Source organism: Leptodactylus fuscus, chromosome 1, assembly GCF_031893055.1.
Source record: "Leptodactylus fuscus isolate aLepFus1 chromosome 1, aLepFus1.hap2, whole genome shotgun sequence".
NCBI classification, from domain to species: Eukaryota; Metazoa; Chordata; class Amphibia; order Anura; family Leptodactylidae; genus Leptodactylus; species Leptodactylus fuscus.
The window spans coordinates 42,313,792-42,338,222 of NC_134265.1; the positions used below are offsets into that span (position 1 = coordinate 42,313,792).

Below are 24,431 nucleotides of genomic sequence, written 5' to 3' on the forward strand. Positions count from 1 at the left end.
TGCACCAAGTACTGGATAGTATTAAGATGGGCACAAACTTCTACTAAACCAGAGTTTGGTGCATCATAGAAAGGCCTGTTCACCGTGTGAACCAACAATTGGGGTCGGGGAAGCCTCACCAGTGACATTGGCTTCAAAATCTGAAGAATGACACATTAAACAATGGTAACCTTCAAGTTGGAATGTGCTGTCTAACGTTCTACATGCTCCTCCAAACTTTTAAGAAAAATAGCTACTTATAAACAAACTAATGAACGTGCCCAAGTCATGGTTTGATGTACATTTATATGACTGTAAATTGCAAAAATCTTCATTTTGTAAACTGAAGGTGGGGTAATCTTCTTTTAAGGTAAAAATTATTTTTTTCTTTAGTTTTTGTCTGTTTCTCTTATTTTTGTTTATTATGTATTAACATAAAAAAGAAATGTCACTGCAAGCTTCTTATTTTACATGGCAACGAAATTAAAAAAAAAAAAATGAAGATGCTGAAGTCCGTTCAACTCAAGGCTGCTAACCATCACACAACATGTGCCACTTGGCAATCTGTCTCCGAGGATGTTCACAGATTTCCTTCCAATGTTCTCCACCTGTTCCATCTGCTGACGCTCCAAGGATTAATCGACCAATAATCTCATTCCTGGAGCCCCTGTCTGAATCCATCACCAGGAACTCCACACTTATGTCTTCCAAGCCTTCGCAAGGAATGTCAAACACAAACAGTTCATTGAACACTGCATTCGGGGTGCATTTCTTCACATGAGTCTTCTTTTTGGAAATTCTTTTCTTTGCATGATACAGATTCACTTTCACGTATGGATCTGGAAAAAAATAATACATTTATTTAATGGTTTCAAATTTAAGAGATTGTAACAGTGCGTCATAGTCAGAACTCTAAAGATAAACCATGTGTAGTATTATAAGGGGAAACTGTGACGAAAGAAGGGTAAAAATGTCAATGGTAACTCAATAAAACCTGGTATTATGAGAAATGATATCTGAACTAAACAATATGGTGCCATCAAAAACTGGTCTCCTTAAGGTCCAATGATCTGGCCCCTTTAAGGTTTATATTGTATTAGTTTCCACTCTATTTTAATTGACAACTGTTCATTGCATGTATTGTGAATGGTCAGGTTTTGGACTGTCCCACCAGAGTATAAGATAATCCTGTGGGGGGCAAGGCTCTAGTTCAATAATGGATCAGCAGAGGGCATCCAAATATGAAGAGTTCTATGGCACTAGGAGTTCCTAGATGTTGTTGGAGGGTGTCCCCCAGAATCATGTCATCTCGTGGGCCCAAGGAACATAGGCCAACATTGGGTTTTTCTTAGTTTATTGCAGTGTTCAGTTCAAATCACTTTTCTTTTTCTTGATCTCTCTTCTGCACATCATAACATAGCTACACAGTTGGCTAGATTGAGAAAAATATTTGTGTCCATCAAGTCCAACTTAACTCATAGTAATATACAATATGTTATATGTAGGCTATTAACTGCACAAGTGAGAAATACTGAAATCAACCTCAAAACACAAGGTACATACTAAAAATGACTCCCTAGGTCACCAGGGGCTATAGGTCAAACCAATGAGTCATGCCAAGAATTCATTCGTTATCATTTGAAAATTGGAAGATCAGGTTGCATTGTGGGGACACCAGAGTCAGACATTGTCTCTATAGTCTTCTTTAATTCCTATATCTGCTGCACCTTCACAAATCCTAACCTAGAACTAATATGGTGCTTCATTTTTGAGTGTTCCTTTAACCATATGGCCAAGGGACTGAATATCAACTGGAAATAGAGCTGAAATCTCAGGCGCTGTTTGTTTAGTTGGTGGAATTTAATGACTGCGCTGTAATATGTTGTCTACATCCATTGATCTAATTGACAGAAAAGTGCTCTGAGCTTGTTGTATCAGCAGTCAGCCCGCTGCTCTTAAGTAATAAGGATTTGTAAGTACATGACTCCCGAGCGCTCGCCATGAGGAGGGCCAGACAAATCAATCTACTAGCTGTGACTAGGATAGTACCAATTTCCATTGCAAGTAATCTCTGCACGGTATACATCCTAATGGGCACTTGAAGGTAGTTTATGCAGTGCAGGGTCTTCTGTAGTGAGGACACATGTGGGTTAGGGAAGAAATAGATAATTGCAAGCCATCTTAATTTTCCATTGCACCCAGTGGGGTGAAAACAAGTGGCCCTATTATAAGGGACCCACAATGATCAATTAAAGTAACAGATGTCAAGCGTGTGCACCCCAACAAAGTAGAAATGGAGCTGTATATAGGTCATATTAAATTCAATAGGGTCATGCCGTGAGTGAGGGTCTTTTTAAAGAGTGCCCTGGTATATACTATAGATGAGTGATGAGGGATTCTTCTCTATTATCTCTAAACTAGACAAGCCCTTTAATGCATCTGAACAAACCAAATTACTAAAGAGAGCAAAGAAAACAGGAAGATCCTTTGTAACACCAAGCAGTAATGATCAGCCATAGTTATATACACATTATGAGATGCTTTGGCTCAATGGGAAAGAACCATGCTAAGAAAATTAGCAGGAAACAAGGAGGCCAGCAATAAGATGGATGGAGAAAATCTCATCCTTGAGAAGCCTGAAGGCCCAAAGAGAAGACTGGGCATTAAAGGGAGAAATTATAATGGCTAATATCATCAGTGAAGATCAACTTGAGTGTAAGTAGTAATAGTACACACAGAAGTAGTAGAATAGTAGAACTAGTGAAGTAGTATGGTTACCAGAAGTGAAGATCAACTTGGTGACTCTAAGTAGTAATACGAGAAAAAGCATTAGTAGAATGTTAGAACTGGTGTAGTAGTAAGGTCACCAGAAGATCAATCCACTTGAGGGGTTTAAGTAGTAGTAATAGAAATACCATTAGTATAATAGTACAAGTAGTAATTAAGAAGTAAAGAACAATTTGAAGAATAAAGGTATAAATAGTAGAAACAGCAGTAGAAGATTCCTAGAACTCGTAGTTCGATCACCAGAAGTGAAAGTTAACTTTTTAAGTGTAACTTATAATATTCAAAATCATTGGAGTAGAATAGTAGAAGTAGTAACAAAAGTGAAGATAAAAATGATTAGTGTAATTAGTAATAATAGTAACAGCAGTAATAGAATAGTAGAAGTAGTAGTACAGGCCCCAGAAGTGAAGAGCAACTTGATGAGTGTAAATAACAATAGTAGAGATTAGAGATGGAGCGAGTAGTATTCGAGCGAGTAGGTATTCGATAGAATACTACGGTATTTGAAATACTCATACTTGAATACTACTCCTATTTGCAGTAAAGTTTCGATCCAGAACCAGCATTGATTGGCCAAATGCTATACAGTGTACAGCATTCAGCCAATCAACGTTGGTTCTGCCGCAGGCTCGTCTGTGATGAGGCGGAGTCTAAGATCGGACCACAATGGAGACTGCGGTGGTCCAATCTTCGACTCCGCCTCCTCATAGATGAGCCTCCGGCAGAACCAGCATTGGCCGAATGATATACACTGTATAGCATTTGGCCAATCAACGCTAGTCAATGCATTCCGATGAGAAAAAGTCAGCTCCCACATACCTGAAAGCTACCAGCTCTCCCAACTAGCAAAGACGAGCCTGCTGCAGGACCAGCATTGGTTTGCCAAATGCTATACACTCTATAGCATTCGGCCAATCAATGCTGGTTCTTCAGGATATGTAAGTTCACATTAGCGCTTGCCTCCTGTTTGGAAGGAGTCCGCAGGAGGACCCTCCCATACAGAATATCAGTGCAACTGCAAGTGCTGTGCAGTTAAAGTGCATGGACCCGTTATAGTCTATGAGGTCCGCGCACTTTAACTGCACAGCGCTCCTCCTAAACACTCTCCTCCTGCTACTCGTGGACTTGGTGACTCTCCTTTAGTCGAATAGTGGTTTCCCCTGAAACGAACATTTTTTCCCATAGACTGTAATGGGATTCGATATTCGATCGAGTAGTCAAATATTGAGGCTCTACTCAAAACGAATCTCGAATATTTCACTACTCGCTCATCTCTAGTAGAGATCATAGAAGTAGTTACCAGAATGGAAGAAGAATTTGGTGAGTGTAAGTAGTAATAAAAATAGCAGTAATAGAATAATAGAACTAGTAGTAGTAGTATGGTCGCCAGAATAGAAGTAGTAGAATAGAAGAAGTAGTAGTTACCCGAAGTGAAGAGCAATTTAATAGATACTAGTAGTTAAAGGAATATGAATAGTAAAGGAGTAATAGAGGTAATAGTAATAAACATAGCAGTAGAAATTATAGTAGTATTATGGTGCAAATTGAAGATCAGCATTACTATTATTTATTACTTTAATATTATCATTATAATTACTATCACTTGTAGTAATAATTAGAGATGAGCGAATACTGATTCGATCGAATATTAAGGTACTCGACATATTCAATTTCGATCGAATGGCACTTTTTTTGCACCAATAACTGTGTGTGTGTGTGTGTGTGTGGGGGGGGGGGGGGAGGTAGGAAGCAGGAAAACGTAGGGATCGAAAAAAAATAGGGAAAAGTCATTAGCTGACTAAATCAGGTGATCTCGGATTTATAAGAATAGTGGCCGCCATATTCGTCTCAGATGCGGCTTGGTGAGATAGGCAGAGACATACTACTGAGAGTCAGAGAGAAATTAGCTTCTGCTAGGCAGGAAAACTGAAAACAAAAAGCTCTTTTCAGAGCTACACTGCAGGACGAGGATATATACGCAACCGTATATACACTCAACCTGCCAAAGCTTCACAAAAGGCCTTTTTAGGGCTCAAATTCATTACAAGTGGTATACACTATATACCTGTCCCATAGGGGTGAGAAGAAAGATTAATAGTGTCATCACCTGTACACATATGAAAATGCATCAAGGTATTACAAAAGGACGGGGACGTGGTAATCCAACTGGGGATCCAGGCCGCAGTCGAGCTACTGTGGATACAATAGCTACTGGAGAGGGGCAGCCAGCAGTGCCCTCATCCACAACATCAAGCAGGGTGCAGGGTACCCCGCTGACAAGGCCCGAGCACCAGGAACCGATGTTACAGTGAATAGCAGATATTGCTTCCAGCGGCATTTGCACCAGCCAGTCAGCCACTACCTCCAGGCGTGTAGTAACACAACAGTCTGCCTCTCCTGGTGATGTAGTGGTTGTGGACCCGCAATAAGCATGTCCCGTCAACAGTACTAATAACGAGACACAGTTCCATGTTTTTGTGCCAGCTCACAAGTTCCTCCTCCAACACCACCACCATCACCATTGAAAACTAATTAATATAACCCCATTAAGGCTCACCCCAAGGGCCTGAAAATTAATGTTTTAGGGCTCACCCCAAGGGCCAAAAACTAAAACTCTGCTGGTTAGAGGCTCAACTCACCTCAAGGGCCAAAAACACTGCTGGTGCAAGGCTCAACTCACCCAAATGGCCAAAAACACTGCTGGTACAAGGCTCAACTCACCCAAAGGGCCTAAAACTCTGCTGGTGCAAGGCTCAACTCACTTTTTTGATGATACAAGCACTATATGACTGCTTTAAGGGCCTAAAACTCTGCTGGTACAAGGTTTAACTCACTTTAAGGGCCTAATAATCTGCTGGTGCAAGGCTCAACTGACTTCAAAGGCCTAATACTCTGCTGGTGCAAGGCTCAACTGACTTCAAAGGCCTAATACTCTGCTGGTACAAGGCTCAAGTCACTCCAAGGGTCTGAAGCTAAGTTTGGGAAGGCTCACCCCAAGCCTGAAAAGTAAATTTTTGTATGGCTCAGCTTAAGGGCCTCGAACTTAATTTGGAAGGGCTCACATGAAGGGCCAGAAAAGTAATTTTGGGAGGTCTCACCACATCACACATACACATACACAATGACAGTTAAGGGTGGGGGCTGTTAGATTTCCCATTGTCTATGCCATCTGTGGTTGTCATGGGCAACATGATTTAAAGGGGTGCATGCTAATGTTTCTTTAGCTTAAAATTTGTGTTTCTGTCCATACTAATGTAGATGAAAGAAGGTTTCCAAGTATTTTTCCACTTTCCATATTGAGTTTGTAAAGTGTGTATTTGATGGGCTGTGATAGTGGGGTAATCCTGGGACTTGGGTGTGTTAGATGCCCCCAGACATGCTTCCCCTGCTGTCCCAGTTGCATTCCAGAGGTGTTGGCATCATTTCCTGGGGCGTCATTGTGGACTTGGTGACTCTCCTTAGTCAAATTTGGGTTTCCCTGAAACAAGCATTTTTTCCACATAGACTATAATGGGATTCGATATTCGGTTGAATAGTTGAATATTGAGGGTCTACTCGAAACGAATAACGAATATTTCACTGTTCTCTCATCTCTAGTAGTGATAACTGTGTTAGTAGTAGTAGTAGAGTTAGATATAGTAATAGTAAATAATAATTATTACTAGTAATGTCTAGCAATATTTACAACAGTATTGTGACGAGAAGTGATGATTAATATTATAGGGAATTGAATATTAATTTTGTATTATTATTTATATTATTATTATTATTATTATTATTATTATTATTGTAATAGCAGTATAATTGTCATAGCAGCATGTAGTAGTAATAGTAGTAGTTGTAGTAAAGGTAGTAGTAGTAATAGTGGTATTAATAATAGTAGTTGTAATAGTAGCAATAGTTTTAGTAATGATAGTAGTAGTAGTAATAGTAGTAGTAGTAGTAGTAGTGGTAATAGTAGTAATAATAGTAGTAGTAGTAGTAGTAGTAGTAGTAGTAGTAGTAGTAGTAGTAATAATAGTAGTAGTAGTAGTAGTAATGGTAATAGTAGTAGTAGTGGTAATAGTAGTAGTAGTAGTAGTAGTGGTAATAGTAGTAATAATAGTAGTAGTAGTAGTAGTAGTAGTAGTAGTAGTAGTAATGGTAATAGTAGTAGTAGTGGTAATAGTAGTAGTAGTAGTAGTAGTGGTAATAGTAGTAATAATAGTAGTAGTAGTAGTAGTAATGGTAATAGTAGTAGTAGTGGTAATAGTAGTAGTAGTAGTAGTAGTAGTAGTAGTAGTAGTGGTAATAGTAGTAGTAGTAGTAGTAGTGGTAATAGTAGTAGTAGTAGTGGTAGTAGTAGTAGTAGTAGTACAGTAGTAGTAGTAGTGGTGGTAATAGTAGTAATAGTAGTAGTGGTAGTAGTAGTAGTAGTAGTACAGTAGTAGTAGTAGTAGTAGTGGTAATAGTAGTAATAGTAGTAGTAGTAGTAGTAGTAGTAGTAGTACAGTAGTAGTAGTAGTAGTAGTGGTAATAGTAGTAATAGTAGTAGTAGTAGTAGTGGTAATAGTAGTAGTAGTAGTGGTAATAGTAGTAATAGTAGTAGTGGTAGTAGTAGTAGTAGTAGTAGTAGTAGTAGTGGTAATAGTAGTAATAGTAGTAGTGGTAGTAGTAGTAGTAGTGGTAATAGTAGTAGTAGTAGTAATAGTAGTAGTAGTACAGTAGTAGTAGTAGTAGTAGTAGTAGTAGTAGTAGTAGTAGTAGTGGTAATAGTAGTAATAGTAGTAGAGGTAGTAGTAGTAGTAGTACAGTAGTAGTAGTAGTAGTAGTAGTAGTAGTGGTAATAGTAGTAATAGTAGTAGTGGTAGTAGTAGTAGTAGTAGTAGTAGTAGTGGTAATAGTAGTAGTAGTAATAGTAGTAGTAGTAGTAGTATAGTAGTAGTAGTGGTAATAGTAGTAGTAATAGTAGTAATAGTGTTATGAAGAGACCCCAGAGTATAAAAGCAGTTTGTGGGTGGTGAACCTGAAATATTTGGAAACATTGTTACAATCTTGGCTTGTTACAAACCAGTTTGCTCATCCTTAGCTATAAGAAATTAACGTCCACCACTAGTAATAGTAGTTGTTGCATGGTCATGCAAAAAAAATCTTAAATGGTTAAAACTATGTCCGTGGCATTCCCCATGACATCATATATCCTTTTAGTGATATAGGTGTTCTACAGTCATCAGAAGTTTATTTGCTATGTAGTAGTAGTAATACATGTAAGAGCAGCAGAGATGTAACCTTTAGACAGCATCTTTAACTTGGTGCCCGTATACAGGCCTCCTCTTGGCTGGACATATATGTGTATCACAGGATGGCCATCTTTTAAAGATAAGACCATTTTAGGATATTCTGTCACAAAGTGATATGCTACTTGTGTCTAAGTGTCACCACCCAGTGGTTGTGTTGTGCACTACAGCCTGCTAAGGATCTAGCTACCATGTAACAGTATTGTAACAAATTAGTTCTAGGAGAAATTGGAATCTAGGTTATGGCTGGACACATCTATATGACTACCCCTCCCCTGAGTAGCTGTGACACAGTATTAACAATAATAATAATAATAATAATAATAATAATAATAATAATAATAATAAACTATTAATATAATATGATGTAAGAAATCTCTGTATTATGCTCTGGCTGGCAGTCACACACAGCTAAGAGCAAAGGGATGTAAAATGAAGATATATCATGTGACACCTCCATCTCCTTACAATGTCTCAGCATACTTTATGACTCGGAGTGAGGAGAAGACGCCGGGTGTTTGTGCATTAATGGGCAGCAGACAATCTCCCCAGAGGCCAGCCTGTACTTTGTGGATGCATCCTATAAGAAAACCTTGCCATGGCCATGCATTGAGGACATGCTGATTATGAGAGGAGTCATTGAATATAGAATAGATCTATAATTAGCAGCACGCAGCGAGCCGCATCTTAATGAATCTCCATCATTGTGCACTTTACTGGCCCGGATCTTAAGGCCTCTTCTGGGATGACTTAAGTGGGTCACACAGTGAGTGTTATAAATTGCAGCCTATTCTACGTTTGGAATAAATGAAATGTAAAAAGAGATAGAAACTTTACGACCACTAGGTAAGGCTGTGTTCACATCTGCAATGGAGTCTTTGTTGGAGATTCCATCGCAGTGTTTGTCCAAAAATCGGAAGAGGAAAAAGTCCTGAATGGACTACATTATAGTCGGACCCCATATTACTGCTATTTCAGAGGTCCGCCTCTTTGTTGTTCACAGTCATCAATTACAGGGCGGGTTCACACCTGCGCCCCATCTCCGCTTTCGAATGTCCGTCTTCTGAAGAGAAAAACTGGACAAGAGATGGAAACCTGGCGGTCAGTTTTCAAACCCATACACTTGAATGGGTTTGCAAAGTGACCGCCCGTGAGCGTCTTCAGCCTCTCCATGGAGAAACAGTTTTTTTTAACCGGACACAAAGTCCATGTCCAACTTTGGGTCCGGTTAAAAAAAAAAACGCTTAATAGGTTGTCTTCTCAAAGATATTGGTGGTATGTTAAAGGATTATCTTATCTTCTTAGATCATCTACGCCCAATTTTGTCATAGTCCAGATAAGAGATTAAGGAAGACAAAGCGCCTCCACAGTAAAATTAAACATTTTTGCAAATATAAATAATTAAAGGGATTCTACCATTAAAGTACCTTTTTTTCTAATGAACACGTCGGAATAGCCTTAAGAAAGGCTATTCGTCTCCTACCTTTAGATGTGGTCTCCGTCGCGCCGTTCCGTAGAAATACCGGTTTTAACCGGTATGCAAATGAGCTCTCAGCAGCAATGAGGGCGGACCCCAGCGCTGAAACACCGATGAGCGCGTCCCCATTGCTGCCCAGAGCTCTTTCCTGCGCCACCTCCTTCTTCTGCAGCAACTCCGCCTCTTCTGGCTTCTCTTGCTCTTGTAGTTCGATACAGGAGCATAGAGAGGCCACCCCAAAATGGCCGCCGGCCAGCTCCTGTATTGAACTGCAAGAGCGGCTACCCCAAAATGGCCGCTGGCCGGCGGCCATTTTTGGGTAGCCGCTCTTGCAGTTCAATAAAGGAGCTGGCCGGCGGCCATTTTGGGGTAGCCGCTCTTGCAGTTCAATACAGGAGCCAGCCGGCGGCCATTTTGGGGTGGCCTCTCTATGCTACTGTATCGAACTACAAGAGCAAGAGAAGCCAGAAGAGGCGGAGTTGCTGCAGAAGAAGCAGGCGGCGCAGGAAAGAGCTCTCGGGTAGCAATGGGGATGCGCTCATCGGCCTTTCAGCGCTGGGGCCCGCCCCCATTGCTGCGGAGAGCTCATTTGCATACCGGTTAAAACCGGTATTTCTACGGAACGGCGTGGCGGAGACCACGTCTAAAGGTATCAGACGAATAGCCTTTCTTAAGGCTATTCCGACGTGTTCATTAGAAAAAAAGGTAGTTTAATGGTAGAATCCCTTTAACAACTTTGCCAAGTTTTATAGATTTTCTCAAACTATCTTAGTGATGACACTTTGTTGTCTTTTCCAGTTGCCATGGATGCGACCATGAATGTCGGACCTTTCAGACGGGGACACTACATGTATGAGACAATAACCCCGACACAATATGGAAGTCATGACTGAGTTCCAAAGGATAGAAAGTTCCTACATTCATGGTCGTATCCATTGGCAAACGATCAAGACAACAAAGTGCGCTAATATAGACAATTTATTCTTAAAAAAAACGCAAACATTTTAACATTTTTCTATTTAAACAAGGTTAACTTTTAAATGTCTATGAATTCAAATGTGGTTATGTTCATGGGAATATTCCTTTAAAGAGAACTGAAGAGCCCAATGGTACACATCATCTGGTCGGCGCTGTCACCCTGAGTATGTTGAGGTTTGGTTTATCCAAATCCGTTCGGCTATTCCAAAGATATTCAAATTAGGATAAAATAAGCAGGTGGGCGGTAACACTGCACACCATACAGAACACAGAGACCCCGCCCCCAGAGAGCCCAGAGTGTTACCACCCACTTGACTGTTATACCCTAATTTAAATAAAACACAAAAATGCTGACGTGACATCACCTATCACATGATGTCACTGGATTTGTTGATGGCGTGACGGGTGTTCTTTAAGAAGGGTATTCCTAATTTAGGCCTATGTATCTGATTAATATAGGTCGCAAACTTTGCTCCCTGCCTCCCTAGATTAACAAGGGGCCAGGTACCCCATTCTGGAAACAGATGTAAATTTCAGGGATAGGGGCCACATTTATCCAACATATATAGCATGCCTTTAACATTTATCCCTTTAACTTGATATCACGATAGATGACAAACTCAGCTCTGCTACACTTGCCTGTAGTTGATATCATATTGCCGTATTCACATGTGAAGTTGTCGAGTTAAATATAACTTGATTGAAGGTTAAATGACACACTCAGCTCTGCTACATCTATATATACAGTATTAGAGGGATGTTCCCTAATCCAGTTCTCCTGCAACTTCACATCACTAGGCTCTTCAAATACCGTATAGCCATAGGCAGGAGAATATTACATGCAGACACTGCACTTATCCCCCGTCCCCGGGGGCCGAGCGAAAACAACAGTGATGCTAGAGATAAGCAGGACTAGACTTGTTATCTTACTATACAAATGATTCGTTATGTAGAGTGTATAGATGATATATGGTATGACATCATCACATAGGGCATCATGTGATGTCATCACCAGGAGATAGGACCAAGTGTAACTATTTCTGCTCTAAAAACATCATTGTGTTTTAGGTTCTGTTCACACATCAATGGACAGGCCATCGTGGTTAAGTCACCATTTTGTACTAAGGGTCCTCCACTTTGGCCACTCCCTGTGTCTTACAATAAGTGCCACAATGAGTTGACTGCAACATAAACCATGTTTGCCTTCCCCAAGTGATCAGCTGTAATCTGTGATGAAAACTGGCAGGGGTTGTTCGGTTTCCCTGCAGCACCTCCACAGGGGAGATTAAGTATTACACGGTCTCCATTCATATCAATGCAATGTTAGTGTAATACAAGACTGGACAGGTCCTCCAGAGCAAGAGACTCTTATAATCTCTTTCAAAATTGCAGGATCCCCCCTGGATTATGCCAAAATGTCTTAACAGGGTATAAGAACTGGGTTCTCTGAACTAGACAAGCAGACAAGTACAATAGCAAATTATCCTGTAACCCTATGGAAAACCATAGACAGCCTAACACTATGTATCATACTCAGCTCTGCTATATCGCTTAGCATCACTGTTCTGTGGGTCTATATCTTTGACTCTCTTATATTAAAGAGTTGGATACAGTGTTGGCCAAAAGTATTGGCACCCCTGCAATTATGTCAGATAATACTCAGTTTCTTGCAGAAAATGATTGCAATCACAAATTCTTTGGTATTATTATCTTCATTTAATTTGTCTTCAATGGAAAACCACAAACAGAATTGTCAAAAAGCCAAATTGGATATAACTCCACACCAAACATAAAAAAAGAGTGGACAAAAGTATTGGCACTGTTTGAAAAATCATGTGATGCTTCTCTAATTTGTGTAATTAACAGCACCTGTTACTTACCTGAGGTACCTAACAGGTGGTGGCAATAACTAAATCACACTTGCAGCCAGTTGAAATGGATTAAAGTTGACTCAAGCTCTGTCCTGTGTCCTTGTGTGTACCACATTGAGCATGGAGAAAAGAAAGAAGACCAAAGAACTGTCTGAGGACTTGAGAAGCAAAATTGTGAGGAAGCATGAGCAATCTCAAGGCTACAAGTCCATCTCCAAAGACCTGAATGTTCCTGTGTCTACCGTGCACAGTGTCATCAAGAAGTGTAAAGCCCATGGCACTGTGGCTAACCTCCCTAGATGTGGACGGAAAAGAAAAATTGACGAGAGATTTCAACACAAGATTGTGCGAATGGTGGATAAAGAACCTCGAATAACATCCAAACAAGTTCAAGCTGCCCTGCAGTCCCAGGGTACAACAGTGTCACCCCGTACTATCCATCAGCGTCTGAATGAAAAGGGACTGTATGGTAGGAGACCCAGGAAGACCCCACTTCTTACCCAGAGACATAAAAAAGCCAGGCTGGAGTTTGCCAAAACTTACCTGAGAAAGCCAAAAAACGTTTTGGAAGAATGTTCTCTGGTCAGATGAGACAAAAGTAGGAAAAGGCATCAGCATAGAGTTTACACGGGAAAAAAGAGGCCTTCAAAGAAAAGAACACGGTCCCTACAGTCAAACATGGCGGAGGTTCCCTGATGTTTTGGGGTTGCTTTGCTGCCTCTGGCACTGGACTGCTTGACCGTGTGCATGGCATTATGAAGTCTGAAGACTACCAACAAATTTTGCAGCATAATGTAGGGCCCAGTGTGAGAAAGCTGGGTCTCCCTCAGAGGTCATGGGTCTTCCAGCAGGACAATGACCCAAAACACACTTCAGGTCAGCACTAGAAAATGGTTTGAGAGAAAGCACTGGAGACTTGTAAAGTGGCAGCAATGAGTCCAGCCCTGAATCCCATAGAACACCTGTGGGGGAGAGATCTCTTGATGGCAGTTTGGAGAAGGCCCCCTTCACATCTCAGGGACCTGGAGCAGTTTGCCAAAGAAGAAGGGTCTAAAATTCCAGCAGAGCCTTGTAAGAAACTCATTGCTGGTTACCGGAAGTGGTTGTGCGCAGTTATTGTGTCTAAAGGTTGTGCTACCAAGTATTAGGCTGAGGGGGCCAATACTTTTGTCCGGCCCATTTTTGGAGTTTTGTGTAAGATAATCAATGATTTGACTTTTTTTCATTCTCTTTTGTGTTTTTTCATTGCAAGCAAAATAAATGAAGATATTAATACCAAAGAGTTTGTGCTTGCAATCATTTTCTGGAAGAACAGGAGTATTATCTGAGAGAATTGCAGGGGGGCCAATACTTTTGGCCAACACTGTATAATTACTTATGGATTGTAATATTACTTAGTGTATACATAGAATTACATCACCAATATACTTTATATTTATGTTAAAGGGGTTATCCATCCTTTAACAATAATGTCCTATTTAGAAGATGGGACATTGGTTCTCGATCATTGGGGGTCCTACAGCTGTTTCCCTGTGCTGGTGTCCACAGTCAATACTGCTGTGGTTGTCCCATAATCCCATAAACTTGTATGAGGCGACCACTGTGGTACTCAATATGCCGGCCATTAAAAGTACAGTAAGTGAGCACTACATGGGGAAACAGGGAACTTGCTGGAGCATGTAATCGGTGACATCATCTATTGTCAGTAATTGATATGATGATGTGTAAGTGGTGTTATCTATAGAGGTGTTATCTTTGTATTCATGTTTTTGATGTAACTGAAGTTACTATTGCAAAGAAAACATCTACAGAACTGGTAATTGTCAGTCTATCATTAAGCTTAGTGGTCAGAATTCAAATTGCAGGATGTAGTACTTTTTTATATATAGGAATATGGAACATTTTGTAAACAATGTTATAATATAATAGCTAATATGTCATTTTCTGGTGACAAGTTCCCTTTAAGGAGATCAATCCTGGAATGTAGCTATTGATGGTGCAGAGATCACGGGTACACCTGTATCCTGGTGCGTGGGGAGCCCCAAGGTCCCCTTGTAATATAATAAAACACTAGTATTATTGCACACGCACGTGATATGCAGAGTATGTTTTATATTTTGCACTGGGGCCCAGAAGCTTCTAGATACCACTGTGTTTTATCCAGAAACTACGCAGGTTTTTTCCGTACAAGTCTATGGCATAACAAATAGACGCTGTGATCCAGAACACCTCTCCTCCCACCCACTTAGGCTGCCACAAAGGTCAGCGCGTTGAGCAGCGGCGGCTCGATGATGTCACTGCCTGATGTGAAGTGGCTGACTCATGCAGGAACAATAGCTTTCTATCTCTGCACTTGGGACACATAAAATCAGAGTAATTGGATCTGGAGGTGTTCTCCTCCCGGGATTATCTGCAGCAGAAAGATGCTCCTGTGAACAAGTCTAGTAAGATATGATTTCATTTTACCATGCTCCTATCTGCTCCAAAGGTCTGCCTTGAAAAATGTGGCTTTGCAGATAGTGCCGGCATGAGAATTCAGCACAATATTGTATCCAGGTGTAGCAGAGCTGAGTACGTTCTTTAAAGAGGACCTTTCATGTCCTCTAATGTCAGTGGTCACAGCTTAGTGTCATTGCCTTGGTGCATTCCTCACAGCCTAGCAAGGATGCTGAGATGTTAGGCCCGCCACCCTGACAGTGCAGGGATATTGGGGCAGAAATGTATGGCATCAATATCTCTGGCACCAGCAAAGCTCACAATGTGCTGAAGCCAGCTTTCTAGCAGTATATAATACCGCCAACGTAAGGGGACATGAAAGGTTCTTTTTAACTGTTCTTCGTTGTTTCCAGAAACAGCACCACTCTGTTTCACAGGCTGGGCTTGGTATTACAGCTCAACCTCATTTTTCAGTTCGGCATAAATCACAGACATAAAAAGTTACCTATACAGAATATCTGATCTACAAGGCTCTAACGATGTCTGAAAAAATAATGGACACTCAATGGGCGCCATTATAGTCAATGGGGTCCCGAGAGTTCCATTACTGTCCTTCATATGACGGGACATTTTTCTGTTCTTCTGGTCCTGAGGCGGATGAGAAGAACAGAAACTCCAATGCAAGTATAAACTCAATGCAGGTGTAAAGAATACAGTGATGTCACAGTACAGGGATAATATACACAGTGATGTCACAGTACAGGTATAATACACACAATGATGTCACAGTACAGAGATAATACACACAGTGATGTCACAGTACAGGGATAATACACACAGTGATGTCACAGTACAGGGATAATACACACAGTGATGTCACAGTACAGGGATAATACACACAGCGATGTCATAGTACAGGGATAATACACACAGTGATGTCACAGTACAGCGATAATACACACAGTGATGTCACAGTACAGCGATAATACACACAGTGATGTCACAGTACAGGGAGGGATAGTAATCTGTGATTCTACAGTCCAGGGATCTAATATACATTGATGTTACAGTGCAGGGATAAGGCAAATATGATGTCACAATACATATCAGGTTATAATGTGACAGCACAAGGATAGTGCAAATAATTATTTCCATACTGATCAAGTAAATGCACCTTAGTGGATGAAGCTCCCCTTAGTTTCTATGCTATAACCACTACTAGCCTGCTATCCTGGTAGGTACATACACAAAGGTCTACTAAAGATGGTGGTAAGATCAATAAATCATCTCAGCTCTGCTACATCTGACAAACCTCCGAGGCTACAGGATATCTGCATAACATGAGCGGAGAGATTCTACAGCAGACTTTACATCGACTCTGAGTAGTGAAGTGAAACATTAGGAGAAGGCTCCATTTAATTCAGAGTATAGTGAAAGCCTAAAATCCATTATCAGAGCCACAATGTGTAATTGATCTCATTTACTATTGAAACAAACAAAGAAACAAATACATAAATAAGTAAATGCCCCCTTCATGGAGTGTCCATCATAGGTAGGTATCAGCCAATGAAACAAGAAAAGGGATCTATAGCTCTGCCTCGTGGCCAACAGCGGTGACACCAGATACCATGAATAATAATAATAATAATAATAATAATAATAATAATAATAATAATAATACATATCATATTATACATACATATTCTATTGGCAAAAGACATGGCTAAGTTTCATGTAATTGACAATTTCCAGTCAGTGTCCATTTAAAGTGGTTTTCCCCATTGCGAACACTGTAGGTTTCCCATCGTGGGAGGTCCCCCATCAATCAGAATGGGGGTTTCTGAGTCAAAGAAGCAATGGTGCAGGTACATGACCACCACTACATTCCTTTATACAGGGCTGATAGAGATAGGTGTTTCAGAGGTCCCTGCCTGTACCCACTACCACCAGAGGGCGCTCACTGCATACAGATAACAATCAGCTCAACGTGTGCTGAGCTCCCCCTATTGGCAAATACTATAATTATTTCAACTGAAATAATTGCAGTTATTAATAAGGACATGTCTCCAGGTCTGAAGAGCCCAATGACATAGCTCACCTGATCAGCACTGTCACCCTAAGCACTTTAGTGTTTTGTTTATCCAAAACTGTTCAGCCATTCCAAAGATATAAGCCCTGTTTGAGTTGGCAGGTGGGCAGTAAGAGTACATGACATGCAGCACACAGACCCTGCCCCCAGATGACCCACAGGGTTAATGCCCACTTGGCTTGTATAACCTAATTTGCACCAATGCTAAAAGGGCTTATATCTTTGGAACGGCTGAATGGATATGGATGAAAAAAAATGCTCAGGGTGACAGCACTTATCAGATGTTGTATGTCACTGGGCTATTCAGACCTGGTGACAGGTTCTCTTTAAATACCAACAGCCTCTCACCATGGATACCTTTATACTGTGTGTTATTACGCTAGAGATACCATTGGGGAGACGGAGCCACATTTGTAGAACAAGTATATGCCAGACACAAGATGAGATATTAATATGCTCTATAGGATCAATAATAATAATAATAATAATAATAATAATAATAATAATAATCTCTAGTATTGTACCTGATAGTCCTGATATGTCGGCTTTGGGCAGGTGACGCGCCTTCAGCACCACTACTGTTAGGGTGTTTGTAGTTGACTGGTAACACAGAGAGATCAGCAATTCCCCACGTCCTGCCGACTTCTGCAAATCAATACAAGACATCCATTTATACAATCTGAGACACATAGTAATGAGCAAACACTTCACCAATCAACCACATAGTGATATAGTAACAAACATGAAAGTGCTCAGCTAACACCTCCGGTCAATTATCTGTAAAGGATAACTAAGAAAAGAAACAAACACGAAGCCCTAAATCGTAACTTCTCATTTTTAAAGGAGACCTTTCCTTTCCTGTTTAGAGAACATTATCATTATTGTTTGTTCCTATGAAGCCCAGGTCTTCTGGTCAGGGACAGTACTTATTAAGCTTACTTCTCTCTTCTGGATAGTCATCCACCATACCCGCAGAGACTGGAAAGATGGACCCGGAAATGGAATCCACATCCCAGTGGGTTTCTAGAAATGACTCCCATAGAGGTTTCTAAAAGTCAAAGAAGGTAGACGACCACATCCAAGTAGGTTTCTAGAAAAGATTGAGAGTGGGCAGCTACTTCCATGTTGGGTGTCTAGAAAAGTATGAGGGAAAACAGACAATTCCCTGTAGGTTTCTAGGATATTTCCATATAGGTTTTTATGAATTATTCAGGATAGGCATGCACTTCCTTGTTGTTTTCCACCAATGAATGAGGATAGGTTTCTAGAAATGATTGAGAGCAGGCAGCTACTTCCCGTGTAGGTGTCTAGAAAAGCATGATGGAAGATAAACAGCCGATTCCCTGTAGATTTCTAGGATACTTCCATATAGGGTTTTATGGATTATTCAGGATAGGCATGCACTTCCTTGTTGGTTTCCACCAATGAATAAGGGTAGTCAGCCTCTTCAATGTAAGTTTCTACAAATGATTGAGAGCAGGCAGCTACTTCCCGTGCAGGTGTCTAGAAAAGCATGATGGAAGATAAACAGCCAATTCCCTGTAGGTTTCTAGGCTACTTCCATGAAGATTTCAGGAAATTATTGAGGATAGGCAATCACTTCCCTGTAGGTTTCTACATATGACGGCCACTTCAATGTAGGTTTCTAGATATGAGTAAGGAAACCAAGAAATAAGTGAGACAGCCGTATCCTTGCAGGCTTCTAGAAATGAATATAAATGGGCAACCTCTTCCCTGCAGGTTTCTAGAAGTGACCGTGGGTGAGCAGTCAGCTCCATGTAGGTTTCTAGAAATACAGTATATGAGGGTAGCAGCAATTGCTGCAGGCTTCTGGAAATGAGTAAAGGTGGAATCACTTTCCTACAGATTTCTGCAAATCCCTGAGGATGAGCAGCCACTTCCCTGCTGGTCTATGTGAGTCATTGAAGATGGGCAGCTATTACTTTGCAGATTTCTGGAAATCACAGAGTGGTCAACCACTTCCGTGAGGGTTTTTGGAAATCAATTAGGCAACTTCTATTCATATAGTTGCTGATGACTGGCCGTTACTAGACCCACAGAGATGAGTCCACCCTTCCTTTAGCTCGAAATTGGTTGAAAATTACAATTTCTCATAAAACAAATACAATATAGCGACATGTTAGTAAAACCCTTGGCAGGCTGCAATTTACAACATGACCACTAACTGGCCAGAAAGATTGAGTAGAGACATCATATGACAGAGTATCATGAAATCATGTTTTCTTTGAAGAAGCTGACCATCTAGGGCCACACATTTCAGGATGTCTTAAGCCAAGAGGAAAAGTAATGAAGGACATATCTATATTATTCTTTCCTCAGAAAATTGGAAAATTCCTTGGAGAACCCATCCCTCTAGAAAAATAGAATATGGCATGGGACCTTCATATAAACCAATGTTGACCAATAGATGGAGCGACCAATCTCCATACATGGTCCTCCAACAAGTTAATGAGCAGTCAGGTTTAGGTGTTGCTATCAATGACAACATGGACCTCACACACAACATCTCAAGAACAAAATGTCGAAAAACTAGAACAATAAACAAAACAGGTAACGATAACGATGAGATAATTTTGTGTATTACCCTGACGTTCCTCTTATTGATCTCCCTGTTCATCAATACTCTTCCATCCGATAGCTCAATCCCAGAGAGGGGGAAGTAGACCTCTCCGATGACGTCATCTCTCGAGAACCTGTCAAAGCTCAAGACGATGAAGTGGAGGACTAAGTCTTGCACCTGGCTGTAAGGAATTCCATAGAAGGTAAAGGTCTCATCGAAAGCTGGGTCAAGCGTCTTCCGGAGGACTCTTGTCTTTACCTTGTGTTTTTTCTCTGGAAGGATGGTCATTTTTATGTAAGGATCAGAAGTCATTGACTGTTCGTCCATCGCTGGTAGAGACCTGGCTTCCTTGATGTTCACCACGAAAGCCTTTTTCTCAAAGTTGTACTCTAAGGAGAAGAAGAGCGTTCCCAGTTTGTCTTGTTTCTCTGCGGAGGATAGAGATGAGGTGGAGTTGATACTCTCGGGAGATATTGAATTCTTGTCTTTTTCTGACAACTGAGGCTGTGAAAAATCCTCCAGATCTGGGGAGCTCCTTACTTTATTGGCTTTCGGAAAATTGCCATTCAAGTCCCTTTTCTCCAGGTCCAGATGAAGCGACGTCTTTGATATGTGAGACTTGGGGGATAATTCCGTTTTTTCGTCCGCCCCAAATTTCTTTTTGCTGCTTAGATTTTCAGGGTAGATGTCGACACCTTTCAACACGTGGACGAATTTGTAAGGAGGAGTTTTGTTGGATTTGGCGGATTTGCGTTGGCAGCAGATCCACGAAAAAAGGGATACTGTAAACACCAGGCCGAACGCACCTATGAGTCCAACCACCGTGGGGATTTCGGCTGTAAAAATGAACATAGGCAAAGCAACAATTAACACAAAAAGACCGAAAAGAGAGTAATCTGTATCATTAAGTCATCGTCTACATAGAGGGCTACCTATATTTCATCTCAATAGCAGTGATCTGGATGATATTCGCCACCTGCTGGTGACTTGTGATATTATCCAAAGTAATATTATAAGTATAGATGTAGCAGAGCTGAGTATGTCATGACACTACAATGCTAGGAAAAACTACATGATGTGCTCTACCCAAAAACGAAATCAGCTCTGATACATCTCTGCTATGCATATTATCATTTGTACAGTACATTTAACATCAATACAAGTCACTGTTAACAATGTCATGTCTCAGAATGAAAGAAATAACACCTTATCTGTGATCTAAAGGCATAAATTATCACATCTAGTTCACGTATAAGAGGATGAGTATTGTAAGCCGATTGTCACATCTGTATCACACAATACATTACATTATTCAGCCCATATTGTCTGCAGTCATATAAGAAACAGAAGGGAACACAACAGCCATAGCAGAGCTGAATACAATGCAGCAGAGCAATGTTTGTCATGGGTACAATGATTTATGGGTTTCATAGGTCTACAGATCCCAAGGGGCACAGACGGAACAGTGAATGGCAAATGCATTTCGTAAAGTATCCGTATAGAGTTAGCAGTGGTGAGTATGTCATCAACTATCTATCTATCTATCTATCTATCTATCTATCTATCTAACTCCTATCTATCTATCTATCTATCTATCTATCTCATATCTATCTATCTATCTATCTATCTATCTATCTATCTCCTATCTATCTATCTATCTATCTATCTATCTATCTGTCGATCTATCTGTTGATCACCCATTATTTCCTATATACATATTCTATCTGTGTAGTCTATTTATCTATCTAGTATATTTATATATTCAATCCATCTATTAATGATATCTATTATAGCTATGTATTCTATCTATCTCACTAGTCTAGTCTATGAAACCACATATGGGTGAGAGAGGGGTGTGGCATGTAACAATAATGACACTTTTCTGTTCGTCGGGCTAATTTAGACTCTCTCGTTCTGTTTTATATATACTATATAGCTGATACATTTATATCGACTCTGGCTAAATCTAAGTCTAGATCTATCTATCTATCTATCTATCTATCTATCTATCTATCTATCTATCTATCTCTCTCTCTCTATCTCCTATCTATCTATCTATCTATCTCCTATCTATCTATCTATCTATCTATCTATCTATCTATCTATCTATCTATCATCTATCTCATATCTGTCTATATCTATCTAACTCCTATCTATCTGTCTGTCTATCTATCTATCTATCTATCTATCTATCTATCTATCTATCTATCCTATCCGTCCCTCTGTCCATCTATATCTATCTATCTAGTATCTATCTATCTATCTATCTATCTATCTATCTATCTATCTATCTATCCTATCCGTCCCTCTGTCCATCTATATCTATCTATCTAGTATCTATCTATCTATCTATCTATCTATCTATCTATCTAATCTATCTCTCATATCTATCTCTCATATCTATCTATCTATCTATCTATCTATCTATCTATCCATCCATCCATCCATCCCATGCCGCTGGCTACTGTAGACCAGTCTGGTGCCCGCTCTGCCCACTCCTTGGACAGCTCAGCCTTATCTTGTGCAGAGGAGAACAGAACTAGAACAAACTGTGAGGGAGGGGGAGCGGTGACTGATCCTGGCGCTCTGCTGTACATGGTCCATGACGGCTGGCTGTTGCATGGTTACACAATGTAATAATGTATATGGTCATACAGCTGATAATAAACATGTCCTCCCAGACCCACCCAGTTAGTTTTATAAAATGATGTTGACAAAAATACTCCTGCCCTATAGTGCGCCATGCCAACCGAGTGTTCACATATGGGGTCACAGGGCAACAATGTGCAGACTATCTAGAATCTTCTGCCTAAACCACCCGGCACCCAGCTCTGCAACATGTAAAGGGGGAGGGTGATAAGTACAAGACACTGCTTGTGCTGGCTCCAACTTTAACCCCTCCATGTGTAACCTATGTGTATGTCCCCACAAGTCCATGGCAGGGGCTTCTTACATAATGTAACTCATTAATGTCAATATTCCAAGTACTGCCCATCTGACAAACTTTTCTTCTCTATGATGGAGATCACTGCAAATCTATTAAGATGGGATTTGTGAACCTATATAGACAAGTTGCCTACATGTAGAGAAGCCTTTAGTGCTGCATTGGTAATATCATATATCACATCTATATAGTCATCTGTAAAGCAACAAAGACAACGCCAATGTGATGGTTCCCCTTAACTAGACAAGAACCCACCCAGACTTCTTAACCAGATGAGTCCGTCTTGCCCTTTGTTTATGAAGGAAGTAGGTGATATTCTTCACTAGGACTATGGCAAATATATATAGAAAAGTGGTGACTTATTGATTTAGTACAAGTGGAGTAGCCTTTAGTGGTGCTTCTGATATATATAAAGTGCACTAGATGTGAAAAAATAACCCGAGCAAAATTGATTTTAGGTGGTCTTCTGGGGAGAAGTGGAGGTCTTCTCAAAAAAGATGGACAGTATATATAATATAAATATTTGCCTTAGGAAATATGGTCTGGACAAGAGGGCGATCTACTAAAATATGGGTTTTAGGAGAGGTTTCATGGTATAAAGTGTCATTACATATGGAGCAGCCTTTAGTGTACCTTCTTCTTTTCCGTGCCCCATCCCAACTCATATTGGCCATCACCTTACCATCTAAAGTAAATGCTCTGGCAAAGACAACTATACCAGTGATCTTACTGGAGTTGTGTTCAGACATTGCATAGGAACATAGAAGCAGACCATGAAGTCCGTTCTTCTTATTTCCTTTTCATCTTAGGACACACCTATCTTGCATAAATTCACTTATTGTAGATTTCCTGACCGTATCTTGTGGCCGTATATTCCTAATGCTGAAGAATGTCGAGCACCCTCATACAACTTGAACACTTCTCATCTCTTGCCTAATGTGCTTCATTCAATGGTCACACCCTACACTTCTCTGCCCCACCTACATCCCCAACTCACAATCGTGCCCACACCCTGCCACTTCATATGACATCCATTACCCTACACAATCGCCATGTATAGAGATCACAATGGTACATACTGTAACTTTATGCCAGTCATTTCCGCAGTTGTCAAGGTCTCTATACACTTGTACATCTTCCATACGGTACATTCAGCACGGCTATTTTTAGTTGTCGATAAGGCATGACGTCATTGAGCCAGGATCCATTAACACTTTACATTACCGTGCAATGAATCATGGCTCATTGGCAAAATATGAGGCAGGATGAGTCTTGTCCTACTGCAATGACTTCTCCGACTGATAGAGGCAACCAACCCCACATAAATGGCTTTCAATCTCATTGACGGCATACCCAAAACTTAATCCTGTCACCTAAATAAGCAAAGCATTGCAAAAACCTTTACATTTCAAGGCACATTCTGCAAACTTGCATGCCTGGGTCTGTCAGTATGAGCATGCCAGTCATCTGCTAGCCCCACACCCCTTCTTAAGCGATGGCGTATATAGCAATTAGAGCAGGAAATGAAGACAAGTCCACAATAAGACTTCACAATAAGTAATAAGGAGTGTTATTCAACAGATATTAAGTCTATACAAGGATCTACAGCGCAAACATCACTTACAATTCCACCCACTCACTTGACTCTATCTCCTATACAGTTATTGCCAGCGTTACTTATTATAGAGATGCCACTTATATGATAGTTTACAATGATCTGACCCCCTTCCCCCCAACTTTATAAAAAGAGAACTTACCATAAGCCTCCCCACTGCTGGAAATGACTGGAGCCATATTGCCGGCTCCACTGTCCAAGGTGCTGAAATCTGTTCTGTCTTCTTTTCTGCTGAGCTCCTATTGCAAGCAGCAGCCTGAGAAAATGGCAGAGAGAGAGAGAGAAAATGTGTCTGTATCCAGTAATGTGAGGCTGAGGAGGGGCTGGCGTTCCTGGGCTGACTGCAGCTCACCTCCTGCTCTGCTCCAGCTGCAGACAAGGCTGCTGGCCAAATTGAC

General features: G+C 40.6%; 1 protein-coding gene across 1 annotated transcript; it reads right to left on the reverse strand.

Moving 5' to 3' along the window:
• Window positions 1-254: 254 nt before the first annotated feature.
• On the reverse strand, window positions 255-24,431 carry SYT4 (synaptotagmin 4). Its single transcript, XM_075269760.1, has 4 exons — window positions 24,176-24,431; window positions 19,499-20,310; window positions 17,418-17,538; window positions 255-818 (listed from the first exon to the last, which is right to left on the reverse strand). Exons 1-4 carry the CDS (start codon window positions 24,210-24,212, stop codon window positions 511-513), a joined length of 1,278 nt encoding a protein of 425 aa, XP_075125861.1. The 5' UTR covers window positions 24,213-24,431; the 3' UTR covers window positions 255-510.

What these genes read in the sequence shown, in the direction of transcription:
- SYT4 (XM_075269760.1), bottom strand. Translation starts at nt 24,212, where the DNA reads ATGGCTCCAGTCATTTCCAGCAGTGGGGAGGCTTATG. An exon ending in CAGCAGTGGGGAGGCTTATG is followed by an intron (nt 20,311 to 24,175) that starts GTAAGTTCTCTT and finishes TCATTTTTACAG; the next exon opens with CCGAAATCCCCACGGTGGTT. An exon ending in CGACATATCAGGACTATCAG is followed by an intron (nt 819 to 17,417) that starts GTACAATACTAG and finishes ATTTTTTTCCAG; the next exon opens with ATCCATACGTGAAAGTGAAT.